The sequence below is a fragment of the Camelus dromedarius genome, chromosome 1, assembly GCF_036321535.1.
Source record: "Camelus dromedarius isolate mCamDro1 chromosome 1, mCamDro1.pat, whole genome shotgun sequence".
NCBI lineage: Eukaryota > Metazoa > Chordata > Mammalia > Artiodactyla > Camelidae > Camelus > Camelus dromedarius.
The window spans coordinates 45773070-45791181 of record NC_087436.1 but is presented as its reverse complement, the minus strand read 5'-3'; the positions used below and the strand labels follow the sequence as shown (position 1 = coordinate 45791181).

The following is an 18112-nucleotide window of genomic DNA, read 5'->3' as shown; positions in this document are numbered from 1 at the left end:
AGAAGATAGGCAACAGTTAATGACGCAGGCCAGGCTACTTTTGGGAAAACAATCACAGAAATGTTTCCTTCTCCATGGTGTCCCCACTATTGGTGGATTTTATAAAATTCATAGCATATTATGCCTGAGAAGAACTCCAGAAATAATCTAGTTCGACCACTGTCATTTTCTAAATGAATAAACTAAACCACATAGAGACTAAATGACTTGTCTGAGGTCACAGTGTTGAGTTGCTGCAGTGACTGGCTGATAAAGATGCTGGGTCTTTTAGCTTCCAGTCCAGGCTTCCTCCCATCCCAGTGTACTGGAATGCTGACTGAGTGAGGAGAAACTGGATCATTCTGGTATAAAGCAGCACTGAAATGTGTGATTCAGAATAGAGGTGAAGAGTAACAGGTGTATCTGGAGAATCCCAGGATTCCGTAGGCTCTTCTCCTAAAGTTAAAGAGAGGAGACAACATGACCAGCATATCAGTACCTCATGGCTTCTGCTGTTTCCCTCTTTACATTATAGGCTGGCTTTCAGAATTCACTGATTTAATGTGATGTGTTTTACTGAATGGCCATTTTATTGTTATGTACTATAACTAACTATGTGATGCATTATAATTTAGATGGTTTGCAACACTTCTTATTGTTCAATTTCAGCAATCCAGTGAGGATTAATATATAATGAGAGATAAATCTTTTCTTTTTCAGGTTAAAATGAATCTAAATTCTCTGATCCTTCATACCTTACACCCATACATGGGGCAGGCTTGTTTTTCTATGCCTGTTTTACATGTGCCAATAAACAAGAGCACAATGTGACTTGCTCAAGGTTACTTAAGTTAGTGAGTGGTAAAAAATAAATAAACTTGTAGTTTCTGGTTTATTCTCTAGGCTGAAAGCAACACACAGGTCACATTGTTAAAATAGAGCTTCACTTTAAACATCTAGTATGAACATTTGCCCTTTCTTTCTTTCTTTCTTTCTTTCTTTCTTTCTTTCTTTCTTTCTTTCTTTCTTTCTTTCTCTTGCTCTTTCTCTTTCCTTCTTGTATGATCTTTAAAAGGATCAATTTATAACTTCAAGAGGGATTCCTTTAAAATGGTCTGTTTCCTAAAAAGATTAAGAGTGTGCACTTTGGAGTTGGACAGATATGGGTTTGAAAGGTAGTTGTGTAACCACTAGCTCTGTGACCTTGGGAAGTTACCTAATATTGGTGGGCCTCAGTTATTTTATTTGTAAAAGTGAGATTGATGATAAAAGTAGCAAACACCCATTGAGTGCTTATTATGTGCCAGGAAGATGTAAAAATTTCCATCCGTTTCAATAATAGTACCATATGGGAAAATGAGTTAAGTGATTGGTGAAGTGGCTTTCCATGGCCACAAAGGAGGCAGCTGACTTGAACCAAGGTCAGCCTGACTCTAGAGATGGTGCCTTTACAACTACTACCCAATATCTAGCTCATTGGGCTATTGTGATGATTAAATTTGGGAATGGATGTGATCCTCAATGCACAGGCCCGACACATAAAGAGCTCCATCAATCAGGCTGAATCCCATGAAGTTGCTGATACTTGATCGATTTTTTAACCACCTCAAATGACCATTTCATATGGTTCAACCTAGAAGATGATGATAATGACGAATCATTAATGAACAGGTTAGCCAGGCTGAAGAGATTTTTTCAAAAAACGAGTAGGGGATGAAAAATTGATGCATGTTTCAAATAAGTATTATTTCTTCAAATGAGTTTCAGAAAGCAGGTTTCCTTCCGCTCTGTGACACTAGGTCGGTGCTATGTAATGACCTGGATATGAATGAGGTACCTACGAACTTCCCTGTGGACACTGTGAAGCTTCGCATAGAGAAGACCGTTGTCCGTAGAATCCCCGCCGAGGCCTTCTACTACCTGGTGGAGCTCCAGTACCTCTGGTTGACTTATAATTCTGTGGTCAGCCTTGACGCCAGCAGCTTTTACAACCTGAAGCAGCTGCATGAGTTGCGCTTGGATGGAAACTCTCTGGCTGCTTTTCCTTGGACATCTCTGAGGGACATGCCCCGTCTAAGGACCCTGGATTTGCACAATAACAGAATAACCAGTGTGCCAAATGAGGCGGTCAGGTACCTGAAGAACCTCGCCTACTTGGATTTATCAAGCAACAGATTAACCACACTTCCACCAGATTTCCTGGAAAGCTGGTCCCACTTAGTTACAATATCGTCCAGAAGCCTGGACCTTTCACCAAGAAGAATTATTCTCGGTAAGTTCAGAGCCTCTGGGCTTCTCAGGTCCAGATAATTTGCTCTGTGTACCTTCATTTATTCAATATTTTCATGTCCATTGAATTTGGAGTTTTACTCTGTACTTGCATTTTCAATGGAATAGTACTCTACCATTTGACCTAGGTCAGTTTACCAGTCTGCCCTGTGTAAGGTGTAATGGCTCTGTGTGGGGGTGTGTGTGTGTGTGCGTGTGCATGAGCATGCACATGTGTGGAGTGAGGGCAGCAGTGTATGTGTGTGTGTTGGGGCAGGGAAGGGAGTTGGCCTCATAAACTGAGTGACTAACGTTGTTCTTAGAGAGCCTGAAGAAGAGTGACAAAATCTACCAACCGGTACTGATTCTTGTGAGCACATACGTGCTTCCTACTCTGCCATGGCCAACCTTCTGCCCTGGTTTCTTTTCAGCTCTTGATGAGGTTCATCAGGTGTGGGAGTAAGGCATCAGCATCTTTATGAGGTAGCAGTGGTTTAATTAGGAAGAATAGCTTCCAAATTTTCTTAATCTAAAAAGAAATAGTGGAGACACCAGTTATTTTACTGGCCCCAGATGAGTGTCCTAATGGACTTGGTCTCTCAGTGCAGCTTTGTATATTTAGATCCTGGCTTTGTTTAGGGTCTATGGATATTTTCTTGGGTCTTTAACATGTCAGCTCCTTCCAGGGAGCCCCTCTCTTTTCTTGTATCTTCTCACAGTGCTTTCAGGGTACTCTGCACATGATGAATGCCCAGTAAATGTGGTTGCCTGATTGAAATCAGTGACCTGAGACCCTTCTCAGTGGTATCTGAGGGCAGTGAGGCCTCTTCCACTTTTGTATGAGACACAAGCCTGAGGCTTTGACCAGTTTGATTTGCTAAAATTTTGTTCACTCAATAAGGCTGTGTTCTCATTTCACAAATTATGTCCATATGACTACAGAAGTTGTAGTTCTCAAAAGGATGAAAGAAATTCTGAGTGTCTGGCCAGTGAAAGACTTATAAGACTTTTGGAATGAGAAGCAACTAGATGTTAAGAAATTGTGCCAGAAATTCCTCCTGACCAATACTGCCTGCCAAGCATCTGCTGAAGTGAAGTAAATTGTAAATAAAACAAAAGATAAATTTGAGTTTTTTTTTATAAAGAAGAAAGTATTGTATATTTTATAATAGCCATAAATGGAGTATACCTTTAAAACTTATGAATCACTGTATTGTATACCTGTAACATACAATATCACACATCAGCTATACTTCAACAAAAACTTTTAAACTGGGAAAAAAGTACTGTGACAACACTAAATGGCTTTAGTATTACTTTCTTTGAAATGTATATGCATTATGATGCTTATGAGACTTAAAATATGAGTATTAGCCAAATAGAGAAAAAGTGACAAAAATATCTCTCATATAGTTATTTCATCTTTTGCCCACTACTTATCTAGTCCTTCGAATGTTTTTAATTAAAAAATAAAAGAAGTATTGTGGGATGGGTTATGGAAAAAATTAGTTGAATTTAACAGTAGTTGTAGGGTCCTTCAAGTAAACACTCTGATAGGAACCATGCAAACCCATACTGTAGTATTTATTTACTTCATTCTAGTCACTAATTTGATCCTTATGAGCAAAGCTAACGGGTGGAAATTGTCTTAACTAACATTGAGATTTTATTTCTCTGTGTATTTTTTTAAAGTTTCTTTGGAAGCAATTCTTGGTTCTAATAAAATTACCCTATGGCGATATATAGTAGAAAATAAAATCATATTACTAAATTGGTATTAATAGCTCTCTAATGATTAGTTCCTAATGTTACTATGAGGAAATAATTTCTAGAATAGTGATATTTTTCAGTTGTGAGTTAAATCTGAATGAGAACTTAGGTATTAAATGGATAAGTGTTATGAAATTTCATTGTTCATGGAGATAAATAGCTTTATGTTTTAGGGTTTAGATTCTTTTAAAAAAATTATATGTTTCAGATGTACAGCATTATAATTTGACATCTGTATACACCACAAAGTAATCACCACCACAAGTCTAGTTACCGTCCATCACCATACAGATGATCCCCTTCATCCATTTCACCAACCCCTCAACAGTTTCCTTAGCAACTGGTAACCACTAATCAGATCTCTGTATCTATGAGTTTGTTTTTGTTTTATTTTGTTTGTTTGTTTTTTCATATTTTACTTTTTATTAATTTTTAACACCTTTATTGTGGTATGGTTCCTATACATTAACTACACATATTTCAGATGCATAATTTGATGAATTTTGATAGATGTATACCCCAATGAAACCACCACCACAATCAAGATAGCTAACATTTCCATCACTCCCCAAGAGGTGCAAGTTTTGAATTCCCAATTTATCTCTTCCCACCCGCTTTACCTCCTGGTAACCATAAGTTTGTTCTCTATGTCTGTGAGTCTGTTTCTGTTTTGTAGGTAAGTTCATTTGTGTCCTTTTTTTTTTTTAGATTCTACATATAAGCAATATTATATGGTATTTTTCTTTCTCTTTCTGGCTTACTTCACTTAGAATAACAATCTCCAGGTCCATCCATGTTGCTGCAAATGGCATTATTTTATTCTTTTTTATGGCTGAGTAGTGTTCCATTATGTGTATATGTATATATATATATGTATACACACACACACACACATATACACACACACACACATATACATACACACATACACACACACACATACATGCATACCGCATCTTCTTTATCCAGTCATCTGTCAATGGACATTTGAGTTGTTTCCATGTCTTGGCTATTGTAAATAGTGCTGCTATGAACATTGGGGTGCATGTGTCTTTTCAAATTATATTTTCATCTGGATATATGCCCAGGAGTGGGATTGCTGGATCATATGATAAGTTTATTCTTAGTTTTTTAAGGAGCATCCATACTGTCCTCAATAGTGGCTGCACCAATTTACATTCCCATCAACAGTGTAGGAGGGTTCCTTTTTCTCCACACCCTCTCCAGCATTTATTGTTTGTGGACTTTTTAAGGATGGCCATTCTGACTGGTGTGAGTGTTTGTTTTTTGAATTCCACATATGAGTGATATAATACAGTATTTGTTTCTGTCTGACATATTTCACTTAGTATAATACTGTCAAGGTCCATTCACATGTTGTTGAAAATGGAAGGATTTCATTCTTTGTTATGGCTGAATAGTGTTCCATTGTATGTATATACCATATCTTTATCCATTGTTGGACATTGGGTTTTTCCCATATCTTGACTATTGTAAATAATGCTTCAGTGAACACAGGGTGTATATATCTTTTTGAATTAGTGTTTTTATGTTCTTTGGATAAATACCCAGAAGTGGAATAGCTGGGTCATATGGCAGTTCTGTTCTTAATTTTTTGAGGAATCTCCATACTGTTTTTCATAGTGGCTACACCAATTTACAGCCCCATCAATGGTGTATGAGGGTTCCCTTTTCTCCATATCCTCTCTAACATCTGTTATTTCTTGTCTTTTTGATAATAAACATTCTCATAGTAATGAGATGGTATGTCATTGTGATTTTAGTTTGCATTTCACTAATAATTAGTAATGTTGAACATTTTTCCATGTGCCTATTAGCCATCTCTATGTCTTCTTTGGAAAAATACCTGTTCAGATCCTCAGCTCATTTTGTCATCACGTTGTTTATTTGTTTTTGTTGTTGAGTTGTATGAGTTCCTTATGTGTTTTGTATATCAATCCCTTATCAGATATATGATTTGCAAATATCTTCTTCCATTTAGTAGATTTCCTTTTTGTTCTGATGCTGATTTCTTTTTTTGCTGTGCAGAAGCTTTATAGTTTAGTCCCATTTGTTTATTTTTCCTTTTGTTTTCCTTACCTTTGGAGTCAGATCCACAACAACATCACTTAGACCAATGTCAGTAAGGTCTGACCCATGTTTTCTTCTAGAAATTTTATGGTTTCAATTCTTACATTCAAGTCTTTAATCCATTTTGAGTTAATTTTTATGTATGGTATGAGATAGTGATCTAGTTTCATTCTTTTGCATGTGGCTTTTTCCCCAACACTGTTGATTGAACAGACTGTCCTTTCTCCTTTGTGTGTTCTTTACTCCTTTGTTATAAAATAATTGTCAACATATATGTATGTTTATTTCTGGGCTCTCAGTTCTGTTCCATTGATTTGTGTGCCTGTTTTTGTGCTAGTACTATACTCTTTTGATTACTACAGCTTTGTAGTGTAGTTTGAAATCAGGAATCATCATAAAGCTTTGTTCTTTCTCAAGATTATTTTGGCTACTTGGGATCTTTTGTGGTTTCATACAAATTTTAGAATTATTTGTTGTAGTTCTGTGAAATATGCCATTGGAATTTTGGTTAGATTGCATTGAATCTGTAGATAGCTTTGCATAGTACAGACATTTTAACAATATTAATTCTTCCAATCCATGAGCACAAGATATCTTTCCATCTGTTTGTATTGTCTTCAATTTCTTTCATCAGTGTCTTAGAGTTTTCAGTGTATAGGTCTTTCACCTTCCTGGTTAAATTTATTTCTGGATATTTTATTCTTTTTGATGCAGTTTTAAATGGGATTGTTTTCTTAATTTCTCTTTCTGATAATTTTGTTATTAGTGTGCAGAAATGCCATGGATTTCTGTATGTAGATTTAGTATCATGTGGATTTATTGAATTTATTTATTAGTTTTAACTTTTTTGATGGTTCTTTAGAGTTTTCTATATATAGTATCATGTCCCCTGCAAACAGTGACAGATTTACTTCTTCCTTTTTAGATTTTTTCCCCCTAATTTCTGTGGCTAGGACTTCTAATACTATGTTGAGTAAAGGTGGTGAGAGTGGGCATTCTTGTCTTGTTCCTTATCTTAGAGGATCAGCTTTTCATCCCTGAATATGATGTTAGCTGTGGGTTTGTCATATATGGCTTTTATGATGTTGAGGTACATCCCCTCTCATTTTGTTGAGAGTTTTTATCATAAATGGACGTTGAATTTTGTCAAATGCCTTTTCTGCATCTATTGAAGTGATCATGTGACTTTTATCCTTCATTTTGTTAATGTGATATATTATATTGATTTGTGGATCTTAAACCATCCTTGCATCCCTGGAATAAATCCCACTTGATTATGGTGTATGATCCTTTTAATGTATTATTAGATTTGGTTTGCTAATATTTTGTTGAGGAAGGGTTCAGATTCTTTTAAAACTAACATGAAAATATTTTCAGTATAACATTAAATTTAGAAAGTAGAATATATAATTGTGCATAAAGCATGATCATAAATATTGTAACATTTTCAAAGAAAAACACTAAAAAGTTACATTTACTGGTTAACTATTCTCTGACATCTTACTGCTTTTCTATATTTTCAGAATGTTCTGCAATGAGCATGCATTACTTTTATAATCATGATAACAAATCACAAAAGATATTTTGAAATATGTCCAGCCATGTGTGGCAGCTGACCTTAGCAAAGCCATGACTGCTATGTAACAAAGCGGGTAAAGAAGTGCTACCCTCTCAAAAGAAGACTAGTTCATGTTTATGAATCACACACAGAAAATTCAGTTTTCTCATCTGGAAAATGGAGATGATGGGACTTACTCCATCTTGCTAACAGGAGTGCAATGAGAATGTTAAGTTTATGTGATGGCTCTTTAGATTATGAGGTAGACAATGTCTGGGGCTATGATTTTAGTGCAACAATAATCCATAGCAGCTATGACTGAGATGCAAGTGTCTTATAAAGAAAGACTTCTCTAGTTTGATTGTTTTGATATTTTAACTATATTTGAATCTTCCAATTTCATCATTAAAATATGGTGATGAGAACTGGCTCTAGATTTGGTAGAAGTCAGTGTCTAACTGTAGCAATCATATCTTTCCAGGTGCCCTGTAGAATTTACCTCTGTACTACAATAGTGGGACACATTTCATTTTCATTTCATTTTTATTGCCTTATGTTTATTGTTGCTAACAGGTTCTATTTGAAATAGTAACAGTAATAGCTAATATTGATGGGATGCTTACTCAGGGCTAAGCCTAGTTCTTTTATTTTATGGATATAAGTTATTCTAGACTCACATTAACTCCATGGTAAGTACCATTTAATCCCCATTTTATAGATGAAGAAGTGAAGCCCAAGTTAAAACACTTGCCCAAATTCACTTACCACACACATAGTGATGAAGCTGGGGTTTGGTTGCCTTTTGAGTCTAGACCCCTTGTTCTTCCCCACTCCTTCCCCACTCTAATACAAATGTAAAATTACCAGATTTATTTTCCTCATATATGTATTATTTTACTGATCTCTTTAAATCACATTATTTATTTAATAAAAAAGAATTTAGGGAGATGCTTTTCAGTTACTCCTCCTTTCTTCTGCATGAATAGAAATATCAACTTAATAAAATTGTCCTTTAATGTATCCATAAAACATAAACTAGAGTCCTGCAAGTAAACATTTAAATTAACATGAAACTACATTATTGATTTGTAATACAGGTAAATTTCCATGGCCTCTTTCTCAAGAATAAGAAAATATTTACATAGGCAGACTCCATTAAGGCCCAACACTGTTTATCTTGGAGGAAAAAACCTGCAGTGGGAGAGAGTATAAGATACTTTTTTGAGTGCTTTTTACTGGTACCCACATTTGTTCAATTGTAATGGGCTCTTCTATTCAGAACGGAATTTGCCAGAAGGTCAGTGGTGGCCATGAATATTACTGTAGAATTTTATAAAATGGCATTAATGTAGTTCGGCAAACACTCCTCAGTCCCTGTGATGTGCCCACTCTTTTCTAGACGTAGAGGAGACAAATCCACACAGTTAAGGCTTACTCCTTGCCAGCCACTCTTCTGAGGACTGCCTAGCAGTATCTCAGCCTTTAGGACAAACCAAGAGGTGGGTCTGTAATTGTCATCACTTTCTCTCTTTTTTTGATCTTCTTAACCCCTTTCATAAATTATCAGCTTGTTGTTTAGATATATCAGAACCACTGTAAGCACATGCTTCAGGAGGAACTATATGAAGCCACTGTGCTAGATCTATAAATATGCCCAATCCAAGCATGCATTGTTTTCAGATTTCAAATTTTGTGACCATCATTTCTCTTCCCACCTTCTAACTCCCACAGATTTTGGTTGTCAGTCCCAATCCCATCATCTTTTATTGCTCTAGAACCTTTGGATCCATTTTGCCCTACGCAAGCCTCTCGTAGCTTCATGTATTACTCCACTTGACACTGGTGTCATCACCTTCTTTATCCAGCTGGTTAAGAGGCAGAGTCAGGCTTCAAATTCACAGCTCATCTCCAAAGACATCACTTTCATTTTTTAAACTTTTTTAAAATTTGGGTATTGAGGTATGATGCAGTAGATCTTTAGTGTACAATTTGGCAAATGATGATAAACATGTATCTGCACAAAACCACACCCTCATCAAGATACGAATATTTTCATAATGCCAGAAATTTCCCCTGTGCCCTTTCTCAGTCCATCTCCCCCCAGCCCAGGGAACTACTCTTTTTGCTTTTATTACCATAGGTTAATTTTCCTACCCTAGATTTTTCATGTAAATGCAATCATTTAAGAAGCACTCTTGTGCCTGGCTTCTTTCACTCGGCTATATGTTCATCCATGTTGTTGGATGTACTGGTAGTCTCTTACTGCTGAGTCATACTCATTTGCATGAATGTACCAATTGTTCATCTTTTCTCCTGTTGTTGGACACCTGGGCTGTTTCCAGTTTTTAGCATTATTAATTAAGCTGCTTATTAACATTCTTGTGCAAAGCTTTATGTAGCATGTTTTCATTTCTCTTGGATAAATTCCTAGGATTGAAATTGCTAGGTCATAGGATGGCTATATTTATGTAACTTTTTAAGAAACTGCCAGTTTTCCAAAGAGTTTGTACTGTTTTACACTCATACTGGCATAATCTACCTGCTCTGTATCCTCACCAACACTTGAGGTAGTCAGTCTTTCTCATTTCAGTCATTCTTTGTTGTGGATATGTCAGGGAGTGGTATCACATTGTTGTTTTAGTTTGAATTTCCCTGACAAGTAATGGAATTGACCATTTACATTTGCTTATTGACCATTGGTATATTTCTGTATAATTTTTAAGGTTGTTTGTCTTTTTATTATTGAATACAAGTCTTTTACCAGTTACATGCATTATGAATATTTTCTCAAGTCTGTGACTTTTCTATTCATTTTCTTTGTTGTGCCTTTAGTAAGAAAGTTTAAAATTTTGATGACACCTGATTTATCATTTTTTTTTTTTTTTGGTTAGTGAGTTCTGTGTCCCATCTAAGAAATACTTGCCTACGTGCAGATCACAAAGATATTCTTTCTTTATCATTTTAACTTTTGTATTAATTTTTAGCTTTTATGCTTATGATTATGACCCATCTTAAAATAGTTTTCGAGTGTAATGTGAGGTAGGAATTGAAGTTTATTTGTTCCCAAACAGATGTCCAATTGCTCTGGCACCCCCTTGAATTGTTAAATGCAGCTGCCTCCACAGAGCTGACTGAGGCATGGTCGTTGCCTTTTAAGAGCTGAGTCTGCAGATTAGCTTTTGGACTAGAACTTATTGCTGATGTTTCATAAAGCATAGCACGTTTAATCCAACTACTGTGATGCATGAAAAACTATCCTTTTAGAAAAGGAGTAAGGCAAAGTTCATTTGCCCCTATCCAGGAATACTTATATAAAATAAATTAATTAATGCAAATTGCCAACTGTGGTTGATGCATTGACTTGAAGGAATGCAGTACAAGTAATAGTTTAACTTTAGAGAGTTCTTGTACCTTTGTCCCCAGAAGAAAAAACATTTGAAGGTGACCTGCCCTCAGACCAGTATTATTATTCAGGTTTTAAATGTTATACTCTTGACCTTAGATGTTTCATAGCTCAAACAAATACTTTATTTTTGAAGGATTTAAAAATATTTACTCCAGGTTTACATGATTTTTAGATATAACCAGTTAGATTAACTTTTTAAAAGAATTTTGTGTCACCATTAATACATTTTTATAACAGTTTCAAAGCATAAATGAAACTGTTGATGTTATAGCTCTTGGATGTCTCCCTATGCGGACATTTATGCTCCAAATATCACTGCTTTAACATCTGTTGTTTGGAGACAACAGCACTTATAGCTGCCACCCATGGCTCTAGATGTTTTTAGGTGACAAAGAGATGGGTTCTTGTGGAAGAAGTGTGAGACCAGGAGCCTTGAACACCTGGGACTTAGTCAGGACTTTAAGCTATCTACTAACTCAAGGCAGTAATTTCTTTGTGCATTAATATCTTCTACTGTGAAATTAGAAGAATCATACTAGCTTCCTGAGGTCCATAGAAGACATATACACGGTTGTTGAGAATGGGAGCTTTAAGATCAAGATATCAAGGTTTAAATCCTAACTGTATCCGATTGTGTGACCTTGGGCAGATCCCTTAACCTCCCTGAGCATTTTCTCATTCTTAAAATAATGATTTGTGAGCAGAGGCAGATACTGACTGCCTTTTGTTCTGAACTATCAAGCATGTTTGAGTAGAGAGCCACTTTGGAAGGTAGGGATATGTCTCCCTCCAGAACAAAGGATAAAAATGCTTACTACCCAGTATAATAAAAATTATGTCTCCTTCCAGAACTGCAAATCATAAACTGTTCCTCATCTTTGACTAGGAGTCTTGTGTCTTCTGCCAACACCCATAAAACTATGGCAAACTGGAATGAGCCTGTCACCTTAAAGCAGGGTAAAACATAGATCTTTTACAATTCTTGATGAGTGCAGTATTTGCCACATAGGAAGCAATCAATAACTGTCAACTTGTGTTGTTACTATTTTATAAAGAAAAAATCTGGAATCCCAGGTCAAAGTGTTTTAAAAGTATGAAGTATCCTACATATATTAATTATTATGTGACAGAATGAATTTGATGTTTGTTGTTAGGCTGAGTAGAATTTAAATCAGTATTGGAGAAGTGATCGTAGATTCACAGGGCTAAATGTAAGAGGAGGAAGGTCAAGGTAATTTACCCATGAAAGAAAAGAAATTTCCAGTGTAGAAGATAATGAAAAACAGCAAACTGTACCAACATTGGCAGAGAACCATGAATCAGTCACAAAGTGCTATTACAATAAAAGTAGGCATAAATAGAAATCTAGAATTTATGAATGAACAACTAAATCTTTCACCATGGTTGGATTTTTTTTGACTTTCAGTTTTGTCTTTTCTCTTTAAGAATCAATATATAATTCACTCCACAACCACAAATCTTTTTGAAATAAACCCTTTCCAACCTTGGACTTTATGTAAGGCTGCTGGGACATCATCCTTAATATCCTTTGAGAGACTTTTGTCTGACTGAAGGCTCTGAAGCACCATCATTGATCCTTCTGAGATCTGAGCACCTAACTTCACAGAACCACCTACCCTGGATTTGATTTTTGCTCTGAAGCCCTTTCTTAAATTGAGAATTTTGGAGAGGTTGGGTATAAGAAACAGTTTAATTATAGAATCCAGTGAGTTTTAGCTCCTTTACATTTAACAGTCCTTCCTTTACCTGTTGTTTCTTCTTTACATTTTACTATGAGCAGCAAAAGGCACCAGGCAGCAGTTTCAACACTGTGCAGATATCCTTAGCTAGAACATTCATTTTGTTGAGTACATATTCTACTGTCTGTGTTAGCCACAGGTGACAGTGTTGCTGAACTGTCTACCACTCTATAACAAGGCTCCTCTTACCTCTAGTTTCTCATAACGTTTTCCCCACTTTTCTTTAAGCTTTTGCTGCCAGCCTCTTTGAAGGCCACAACACTTTGGCTGGCAGTTCTGAAAGCTGAGGCAGACCCTGAAGGGACTTGTAATTGGAGGCCGTCAGCTAGCTGTATTCCCTGCTGCTGATTCTCTCTGAAGGGGAATTTGAGCCATGCACCTCCATGGCCACCTCCTATGACATTCATGCCAAGCCATGTTCTAGCCTCTACCAGTCTTTCCAGTCTTATCTCCTGACATTGTCTGCATCTCACTCTATCCTTTTGCAACATAGAACTTGTACTACCTCAGTATACTTTAAAATCACACAAAATCGTAATATATTGCAGGCTGAGTTAGGTGCCTCTCAGTACCCTGTAATCCTTGTAATAATATAAATGCTTTCATGATACCCTAGAAACCTCTCTATCATTGTATTTATGACATTCTAAGGTACTTGGATTCTCAGAGTCAAATTTTGACTCTGACACTGATTAGCTACATGATCTTGGTCAGATTATTTGGTTTCTCTTGTGTCTTAGCTTCATCTTTTTTTTTTTTTTTAAATTGAAGTATAGTCAGTTTCAATGTGTCAATTTCTGGTGTACAGCATAATGTCCCAGTCATACATATACATACATATATTTCTTTTCATATTCCTTTTCATTCAAGGTTATTACAAGATATTGAATAGAGTTCCCTGTGCCATACAGAAGAAATTTGTTTTTATTATTTTTATACATAGAATTTAATATTTGCAAATCTTACACTCCCAAATATATCCCTTCCCACCCCTTTTCCCCTGGTAACCATAAGATTGTTTACTATGTCTGCGAGTCTGTTTCTGTTTTATAGGTGAGTTCATTAGTATCTTCTTTTTTCTTTTTTAAGATTCCACATATGAGTGATGTCATATGGTATTTTTTTTTATCTCTTTCTGGCTTATTTCACTTAGAATGATGATCTCCAGGTCCATCCATGTTGCTATAAATGGCATTATTTTATTATTTTTTATGGCTGAATAGTATTCCATTGTATAAATATACCACATCTTCTTTATCCATTCATCTCTTGATGGACATTTAGGTTGTTTCCTTGTCTTGGCTATTGTATATAGTGCTGCTATGAACATTGGAGTGCATATATTTTTTGGAATTAGAGTTCCCTCCAGATATATGCCCAGGAGTGGGATTGCTGGATCATATGGTAAGTCTATTTTTAGTTTTTTGAGGAATCTCCATACTGTTTTCCATAATGGCTGCACCAAACTACATTCCCACCAAAGGTAGGAGGGTTCCCTTTTCTCCGCATCCACTCCAGCATTTATCGTTTGTAGACATTTTAATGATGGCCATTCTGATTGGTGTGAGGTGATACCTCATTGTAGTTTGATTAGCATTTCTCTGATAATTAGTGATATTGTTAGCTTCTTCATCTTTAAAATGGGGAAATAATATTCACCTCCTCATAGGATTGTTGAGATTAAATGAGGTAATACAGGTAAGTGCTTAGAACAGAGCCTAGGACAGAGTAAATGCTCATTGTTAGCTACGATCATTAATGATCTGAACTGACAGGTTACATTCATTTATGTGGCTGGAGTGCAGGGCAAAACTGACAGAGAGATGACTCTCTTTGATCCCTCAAAACATTTATGTTTTTAGGGACACAGTGCAGAAATGCTATCCCACAAGGCTGCGATGTAAATGTAAGTTATCAGGAGAACCTTTATCAACCTTTTCCTCCCTTTTGGTTTAGGTCTGCAGGACAACCCATGGCTCTGTGACTGTCACATTTCCAAAATAATGGCATTGTCAAAAATTGCTGACCCTGCAGTAGTACTTCTTGATCCACTGATGATTTGCAGTGAACCTGAACGCCTCGCAGGGATTTTGTTCCAGCGGGCTGAGTTGGAGCAGTGTCTAAAGCCATCGGTGATGACCTCGGCCACCCAGATCACATCTGCTCTGGGCAGTAATGTTCTGCTGCGGTGTGATGCCACTGGCTACCCCACCCCACAGCTCACGTGGAGCAGACCAGAAAGCTCGCCAGTTAATTATACAGGTATCCTCTTAATTCACGCTTTTGAAACAAGGAGTTTACAAATGACTGAACTTAATCTCAAGTTTTTGTAAGATTTGAAATTGGCTGGTTGTTTCTACTAAAATATGCCAAGAATGGGATGAGGGTATAGGTCAATGGTAGAGTACGTGCTTAGTATGAACAAGGTCATGGGTTCAATCCCCAGTATCTCCATTTAAAAAAAATTAAAGTAAATAAATACATAAATAAACTTAACTATCTCCCCCCCAAAACAAACAAAATTAATGAAAATTGAATTCCTAAGATATGCCAAGATTGTTGGATGAAGGAAATTTGAAAGGAACACTTTATTGGTTAATATTTTCCTCAGTTTACTTAATTACCTCCATAGATGAGTTTAGACAATCTGATTTTTTCTTAAATGGAGAACAACATGATGCTATGGATGGATGGTTGCAGATAAGACCTTTGTCTTTATCTTTGCTCCATCATCTTGGATACTGCTCATTTTAAAATGTATAACCATGATGATTTCTTTAAGGGAATTTCATACAAATTTCTTATTTTTGAATGATTATTTAAATAATAAATTACATAGAAACCTTATTATGAGGCAAAAGTATAATTTTTAGAAATGTTGATTACCTAGACTTTTTAGATCCTACTGTGACCAAATCAGTGCTTTGGCCTTAGTTTCAACAGTGGTAGTCTGATGATTAAAGGAATATAGTTTAAAACTCTTCCAAATTAAATTTAAATTGAGGTTGAAATAATGAAATCTGATTGAGTTAAAAAAAAAAAAGTCAAGGCCTAATATTGTTACAAATAGATAGAGTGAATAGCCCACAGTTTACGGTACTGAGTTAAATTCTGGCTACTGAGATATCACTCGGTATGTTATTATTTTTCAGAAAGCTTCAGAAATCAAGACAGAATGGAAATATGTTCAGATTTTAGTGTTTAGGAAAGTAAAATCCCAATTTTGCAAAAACTGTATATTATTATACAAATTTAAAAACCCCATGGTTTACTAGTTTATCTAAATTAAATATGCAGTGGAAGATTACTAAGAATACAAATTATGACTCCTCCATGCCAGAAAATGATCTGCTGTACTTTCTGACTGTGTGGATAAATGGCATTCTACTACGATGAAAAAATATTTTGAGACATATTTAAGTAAAGTCTTGTGATAAACATCTGCAGAATCACAGTGAGCTAGAATTGGAAGAGATCTCTGATCTTTGTCTTATCCTCTTATTTAAAAAATGTAGAAACAGAGGCCTAAGGACACTAATCGACTTATCTAGAATCACATACTACTTAGTGAACAAAAGTTTACCAAGGCAGAAGTTCCTTAATTCTCAGCCTGTGTCTTTTTAAAATACCACTTCCCATACAGACTTCATGGCACCCAGCATGTCCTAGACTTTCACATAAACAATTTACAGAACCATCGCCTGCTATCAGAGACTTACAGTGGGTCATTTCCCTCTTGGCTTTTGTGAGAAGTACGCATATAGAACCAAATATTGCTTCCTTTTCAGTCAACATGTTGCTTGAGTCTTTTCTTTCTTTCTTCTCATAGAGTGTGCTTTTTTTTTTTTTCCAGTAATTCAGGAATCTCCAGGGGAGGGAGTCAGATGGTCCATAATAAGCTTGACAGGCATTTCTTACATGGATGCTGGGGATTACAAATGTAAGGCCAAAAATTTGGCTGGGATGTCAGAAGCTGTGGTTACTGTGACAGTGGTTGGTGTCGTCACAACGGCTATATCATCAGACAGTTCTGAAAGAAGAACTGAGGATCACCTGGAGGAAGAGGTCCAGCCAGGATCTAGAAGATCTACATCTCTGCCTGATTCATCATCCTCTCCGTGGCCTTACTCCTCCTCTCCTTCCTCCCCGGCTTCTTCTACTTTTCTTCCTACTTCTAGTTCGTCTCTTCCCTCCACCGCTTCTTTCTCCTTATCTCCTTTCTTCTCCTCCCCTGTTTCTTCAACCACAACTCTAAGAACTAGAATTTCCACAAGCACCACCATGGCCAGGTGGCAGTCATTCCGCCCAAATGGAAAAAGAAATTTAAAGGTGGAGATAGGTGGCGGTAAGCTTCCCCTAGCTAGTGCAAGTAAAAGAGAAGAGTTGGCATTGCTGGATCGAGCCCTGCCTATGGAGACGAATGCCACAATAGAAAACCTCCAGGTGGTCAGTGAGACCAAAGAGAGTGTGATTTTGACGTGGAACACCATTAACACCACACAGAACTCAGAAGTGACCGTGTTGTATTCCAAGTATGGTGAGAAGGACCTGCTGCTGCTTAATGCAGACTCCAGCAAGAACCAGGTCACCATAAATGGCTTGTTGCCTGGTCGGCAATATATAGCATGTGTCTGTCCAAAAGGAATGCCTCCCCAGAAAGACCAGTGTATCACCTTTTCTACTGACAGAGTTGAAGAAGAAGGTGATTCTCAAGGGTTTTTCCTTATGGTGGTGAGTGGTGCTGCCTGTGTCATTATCTTGCCATTGATTTTTTTCTTGTTGTACAAAGTTTGCAAATTGCAGTGTGCATCAGAATCCTTCTGGGAAGATGATTTGGCAAAAGAGACTTACATCCAATTTGAGACTCTGTCCCCCAGGTCTCAAAGTGTAGGGGAATTTTGGACGCGAAGGCACAGAGACAATTCAGAAAAATTGCTGCTTTGTTCTAGGTCAAGTGTGGAATCTCGGGACTTTTAAAAGTGAGGGTTCTGGACCAGAGTCTTACTGCTAAAGTCTTACAGCTCAGGCCCATGTGAGCTCCACAACATTTCTTCCACAAAATTAAGGATCTAAAGGTATAGTTGACCCTCTGTTTGGATGACCTTTGGACACTTTCATATCCTTCATGAAAATCACAAATGGAGTGTTTTTAAGCGTGTTTTTTTAAAAAAAATCATGAAAGTTCTGAACTGGAAAAACAAATAATCTTGATTTTTGTTGTGTAGAATATGTTCAGAGAAATAATTCTTAGGGTAGTGCTAAATTAATAATACAATTTAG

At 36.6% G+C, this 18112-nt stretch overlaps 1 protein-coding gene across 1 annotated transcript; it reads left to right on the top strand.

Moving 5' to 3' along the window:
* Window positions 1–1084: 1084 nt before the first annotated feature.
* LRIT3 (leucine rich repeat, Ig-like and transmembrane domains 3) lies at window positions 1085–17899 on the top strand. Its single transcript, XM_010981084.3, has 3 exons — window positions 1085–2251; window positions 14789–15094; window positions 16686–17899. Exons 1-3 carry the CDS (start codon window positions 1708–1710, stop codon window positions 17807–17809), a joined length of 1974 nt encoding a protein of 657 aa, XP_010979386.3. The 5' UTR covers window positions 1085–1707; the 3' UTR covers window positions 17810–17899.
* The last annotated feature ends 213 nt before the right edge of the window (window positions 17900–18112 follow it).

Bases quoted from the DNA above. Each gene is read 5' to 3' on its own strand.
- LRIT3 (XM_010981084.3), top strand. From the start codon at position 1,708: ATGTTTCAAATAAGTATTATTTCTTCAAATGAGTTTCAGAAAGCAGGT. The intron at 2,252-14,788 runs GTAAGTTCAGAG...CTTTTGGTTTAG, and splicing joins ACCAAGAAGAATTATTCTCG to GTCTGCAGGACAACCCATGG. The intron at 15,095-16,685 runs GTATCCTCTTAA...TTTTTTTTCCAG, and splicing joins CTCGCCAGTTAATTATACAG to TAATTCAGGAATCTCCAGGG.